General features: G+C 37.5%; 1 protein-coding gene across 1 annotated transcript; it reads right to left on the minus strand.

Moving 5' to 3' along the window:
- LOC109233232 (putative ankyrin repeat protein RF_0381) lies at window positions 1,287–5,589 on the minus strand. The gene is made up of 2 exons (XM_019399023.1): window positions 4,395–5,589; window positions 1,287–2,873 (listed from the first exon to the last, which is right to left on the minus strand). The coding sequence occupies exons 1-2, from the start codon at window positions 5,061–5,063 to the stop codon at window positions 1,566–1,568; spliced, it is 1,977 nt and encodes a 658-aa protein (XP_019254568.1). The 5' UTR covers window positions 5,064–5,589; the 3' UTR covers window positions 1,287–1,565.

A 5,705-nucleotide genomic window follows, 5' to 3' on the forward strand; every position in this document is an offset into this window, starting at 1 on the left:
TATATATATATATATAATGTGGGGATCTTTTAATGGTGTGAAGCCTTGTGGGGAAAATCCTGCTGACTTGGACCAAAACGAATAATATAACATGTTAAGTGTATCTTGGGGCTGGTTGTGCCCAACAACTGGTATCAGAGCACAGGTTCGAGGGGATGAGTATAGTGATGGCAGAGTGATGGTGTGGAGCTCGGTTTGCTTACCCTTATGAGCTTGGAGATGCGCACACATGAAGAAGCTCGTTGTAGGCTTCGGTTGTCATAAATTCTCCAACGATATGAGTGGCACATAATGAATCCCGGAAATTGACCCGTGGATTATGGAATGTTCCACGTGAAACTTAGTTCGAGGCGGAGATTAGTGAGTATGCGAACCAAGTTGGATTGGTAGCTAAAAAGATTAGGAGCCTACATATAAAGTGTAGGAATCTCTTAATGGTTTCGGACCTTTTTGGAAAATTGTGTGTTTGATCCAAAGTTGATAATATCACATCTTATTAAGGGCATCTTGGAAGGCTTGAGCCCAACAATTTTTAGATATATCAGCAGTTATTTGGTGCTCTGCAATAATGAATATGAACAAAATTCATGGTTTTGCAATTATCCATTTTTTTTTTTGCATATTCTTTGTATATGCCTGAATCTTTTTCTGTCCATTTCCCTTTTTCTTTTTGATTTTGTGTTCCCTGTAAGATTCGGACTGGGATTTATATGCTTTCTTTTGTGTATGTCAGTTGAGAAATCTCAAACCTTTTTGGAATTAACTTACTGCAAGTTTCGTTAGTGTCAGATGATAAATTAATTTGTTTTATTGTACGATCGATTGTTCTTGTTGAACTAACTACTAATCCAATTCTTTTTTAGCCAAATTAGCTAGAGAATCACATACAAATCATGAACAAGATCTATAAAAAAAAAATTGGGATTAAGAGATAACTAAAAAATCGGGATTAATGATTGATTCTTTGTTGCTTTCAACTCAACCAATAAACTTTCATTTCAGACATTGTGTACGTATGTAAAAAGTATAGATCACACCTATTTCAAATATATTATCTTTAAATCATGAATCCATCTCTGAATAACTTGATTAGTGAGAAATTTTTTGCATTCTTTAGATTTCAAAAAGTAGAAAACTATAGGAAAGCTTTTTGAATATCAGTGCTCAAAAGAGTACGTCAATAACTCCTAGTGAAAAACAATTTAAAAAATGAATTAGAAGAATGGCACGAAATGAGCTCCTACTCACATTCTTTTCAAACTAGTTATCTCTCAAGACTCAAGATATCCAAAAAAAAAAACATTCTTTTCCATTTCCATTGCTCTTTTATTTGAGTAGAAATTACAAACATTTGCTTTAGATTCTCATCTCAGAGCATACGTAAAACACAGACAAGACAAAAAGGATACTGCTGCAAAAAATTAGTGTACTACAAGCACTAATTAAAAACATATTTTCAATATGTTGTTCCAAGAAGCTGGTAATACTTTAGACCAAAATCCCAAACTATTTACAGGAAGGATATGTCCAATGACTTCTTACCAGTGTAGATGCAGCAATGAAAGTCATGCTACCACTGGATGCCTGTGATGTTGATCTTGTTGTGCACAGTTAACAGAATTTTCCACAGCGAGGCCTTGAGCGCCGAAACAGAAGTACTGATTCATTAACTTCATGTTGAAGGAACCATGTTTACGTGTCAGTTTCGATTTTTCTCTCCTATTTGACAGATTTAAGCTAGAGGCTCCTCCACTCATATTGCCAAGATCCATCCTCTTTTCTTTGTCGGCAACCACTGGAGATGACCAGGAAGATTCAGAATAAGCACTTGATGGTGATCCATAAGACGACTGTGGTGTCATTTGGATAACGCCATGCATCAGACCAGCTGCAAATTTCTTTTTGGTAGATGGACTTGGTAGACTATTTTGGACAGGGAGCACTCTTTTGTTGTTTGGAAGCGATGACATCCTCGAGAATCTTTGTCGTAGAGGTATTGGCTGATCTCCCAAGCCAGAATACAATCTTTGTGATTCCACAGACATATTATCTTCTAAGCCGGTGGTATCTTCTTTTCTTTCTTTCTTCCTTGTCCACCGTAGAAGAAACTTCAACCGTCTAGCAGCACTGTTAACTGAGCCTAGCTTGTGTGATGAATTAGACCCTGCAGCAGAACGGCAAGGGCTCGGTTCACCCCAGCAAGAATCGATTTCTGTGCTTGCACACTCACTATTGGCATCAGATGCATTATCAATGCCAGCATACAGAAATATTTCAGCGTCAGGGATCCTAAAAGAGGCACCAGGACTGCCCCCAATACCCTGCATCTTCAAGTGGGAAGCTAGGGCAGTTCTTGTCATATGGTCTTGGCAATTGGAAATTCCTCCAGCTGAAATGAGGCGCTTAATCAGTATCTCAGACGATGGAGATCTTGGACATTGCTTTAGGAGATCCAGTGGGGTATTTCCATCAGCATCACGGATATTTAAATTTATTGAAAATGCAGTCATGAGGAGTTCCACAACATCAGTCTGAATGTTTTCAATTACAGCCATGTGAAGAGCAGTCCGACCATCATTGTTCCTAATGTTAATAATGTCTTCGATCTCGATAACCTTTCCACATACCAACTGCTTCATTAACTCCATTTGCCGATCCAGTCTGCGGAAACTTGGGGTGCGAAATCCGGCTACAGCCATGTGAAGAAACGTGTCTCCGTAGTTGTTTCTCAATGAGATAGATGAAGGAGAAACAGATACAAGAACTTCCACCACAGATAAGTAACCCCTATAAGCAGCCACATGAAGTGCAGTGTTTCCCTGGTTGTCTCTGGAGTTAATAAGGTCATATGTTTCCAGTAAACTCCTAACAACCTGCAAAGAAGTAACTAAGATTTAATTCAACCGTCAAAAGTAACAAATATCTGACAGTTCAAGAAAACATCAAGTTAAAGCTAACGATAACGAGGAGGCAATGCTCAAACTAGACAGATAATAGTCCAGAACAGTTCAATTCAGTCAAATTCAACTACTCTCTCAAAAAATAACTAAACGAAGCAAATCCAACAAGTGCTCTTACGTACCAAAACTGGTGTTGTATGTTAACCGAAAAGTTATGTTAACTCAAGAAGTCTTGCACACTTTTTCGGCTGCTTATCTAGAAGAAAGTGCAGAATTGGGACATAGATGACCCTGTTTCAGTCACAGGGCAGTCCATATCACAGCAGCAGCAGACAGTGGCGAAGCCAGAAATGTTTTTAAGGGTGTTCAAACTTGAAAGAAGTAGAAAAAAATTTCCGACAAAGGGTGTTCAATATAGGTTTTATACATCTAAAATCAATATTTTACTTATATACACAGTGCAATTTTTCGTAATATTTCGGCGTAGGGTGGTCAGTTGACCACCCTTTGCTAAAGGTGGCTTCGCCCATGGCAGCAGATAAAGACACAAACATGGCTAAATTCTGAAAAATGTTCCAGCTTTCCAGACCAACTGAAAAGGAGCACCAGGTAGTTGAACCTGATAACAATCAGTTTGAGTTCTTAGGACATTGCTGACAATACACAGTTGCCGGACAACCATCGTATGAGGACAAAGAGCTTGGCTTGGTATCGTTTATGTGAGAATTGTACACGATTCCTTTGGTCTCATGTTTTCACACTTAATATCCTTCAATATAACCTTAAGTAGGCTGATCTTAGCCAAAGCAGTAATTTTAAATTGGATTTCTTCACTCCTTAAAATTTTTTGCTTTCTTAAAACAGTATGCATTGAACAAAGAAAACAACAACTATAGACGCAGTCTTTATTTTAGAAAGATGGTCAGAAACAGGGGCTACATTAAACCAGCTTCTTTTGAAAGGCACATTTCACACTTTAGATCTGAGACATTCTTTCTTTTAATTTCTTCAGCACTTCGGATACAACAGAAAAGGTTTTCGAAAAAAGTTACCCAATTTAATCTACTACTTAGCAAAAATGGGATACCAATGATTTACATCTAGAACCTCTGCGAGTATAATCTACTACGCATCAAACTGATAAAGCACGTTATATTACACAAAGAGGTTAACCAAGTTTTAGCTTTAAAAGGTTGATTTGAAAGCTATCCATTTTATAATGCCACCTTCTAGACTACTATGGAGTTAATGGATTCTTCATTGCAAAGACATAACTATGGAGGGTAAACAAGAAATAACAAAACTAAGGTAATGGAAGCAAGATATAGACATTAATAAGTAAGCAAGACTTAAAAGCTACATTCAGCTATATACCAAACACAATTATATGAATCCCCTATATCCATTCAGCTCAATTTGAACAGCAACAACTACGTCTCAATTACAAGAAAGTTGGGGTCCGCTCTATCAACAAGATAAAAGAATAGAACAAACCTGAACCTGGCCTCTAGCAGAAGCAGAATGCAAGAGAGTAGATCCTTGAGCATCTCTATAAACCAAAACATCAGAGCAAGTTCCAAGAATCTGTCTCAACATGTCAAGATTTCCCCCTCTAGCTGCAGCATGAACAGCCCTATTCATCATTTCCAACCTGAAAGTGGAAGAAACCTCATTTTCAAGTGAGATTGAAGAATCAAAGAGCAGCCTAAATACTTGAGAGTTTTTACTCCTAGCAGCTGCATAAAGTATATCAGTAACACCATACTCTCCTTCTCCAAACACCAAAAGTGGGTCCCTTTCCAATAATTGTTTGACAAATTCAACATCCCCAGCTGAGGCAGCAGTATAAAGAAGCCAACCACCATAGCCAGCTCTAATCAAAGAGTTATGCCCTTTGTTTGTTTCAGCTTGAAGGAGAAGCTTTTTAGCAACCTCAGACCTACATTTTGCAACATCATCAAACTGTTCTTCATCATCCCAAACACACTCAAGCCTTCTTATTCTACGTAAAGAAGTGAGCTTTATGAGTAAATTGGTGTCTAAGTGAAGCAACTCCCTCACTATATCATAATGACCATTTGCTGCTGCCCAATCAATAGGTGAAGCAAACCACCATTGATCCCCTGTACTTTCCCATCTCAAAGGAAAATTATTTGGAGGCATTCTCACAACCAACAACAAACTCAACTTTCAACTCTCAGCGAAAAAAAAAACCCAGTCTTTGAGACAATTAAGCATAACCCATTTTCAGGCTTTCTGGGAAATCCAAGAAAATCACTAAAAAGACCAATTTACCTTTTCCAAGAAAATTGTATAAATTGTGACAAACAAAATAAAAAAGCTAAGTGAATAATGATCATGCACAAAAAGATACGTATGAATATTGGGATCTAGAATTTAGCAGTTTCAAGAAATTAATTGGTACTACTAGAGAAAGAGAAAAAGCTCAAGAACAGGAAACGAGGAGGAAAAAGATGTCAGCTGCAAATTAAAGTTGTGTGCAGATAATAACAAAAGGAACAAAGCCACATGTTTTGGAGATTTTTAATGGGGTCTTCTGTATGGTCAGTGGCTCACACAGGAAAAAGATAAATTTTGGAGAAAAGAGAGGCATAGAAAGTTTTAATAAGATTTAGCCGGTGAATGCCAATGAGGCAAAGAAGATTTCAAAGACAAAATAACATCGTTTATAACGTAGGACAATGGGTGAGAGAGAGAGAGAACATGACAGGATTTGTATATTGTTTGTTTTTTTAATTTTTCTTTCTTTTCTCTTTATTGGAACAGTTTACAGCTTGTTTTTCG

Source organism: Nicotiana attenuata, chromosome 10, assembly GCF_001879085.1.
Source record: "Nicotiana attenuata strain UT chromosome 10, NIATTr2, whole genome shotgun sequence".
NCBI lineage: Eukaryota > Viridiplantae > Streptophyta > Magnoliopsida > Solanales > Solanaceae > Nicotiana > Nicotiana attenuata.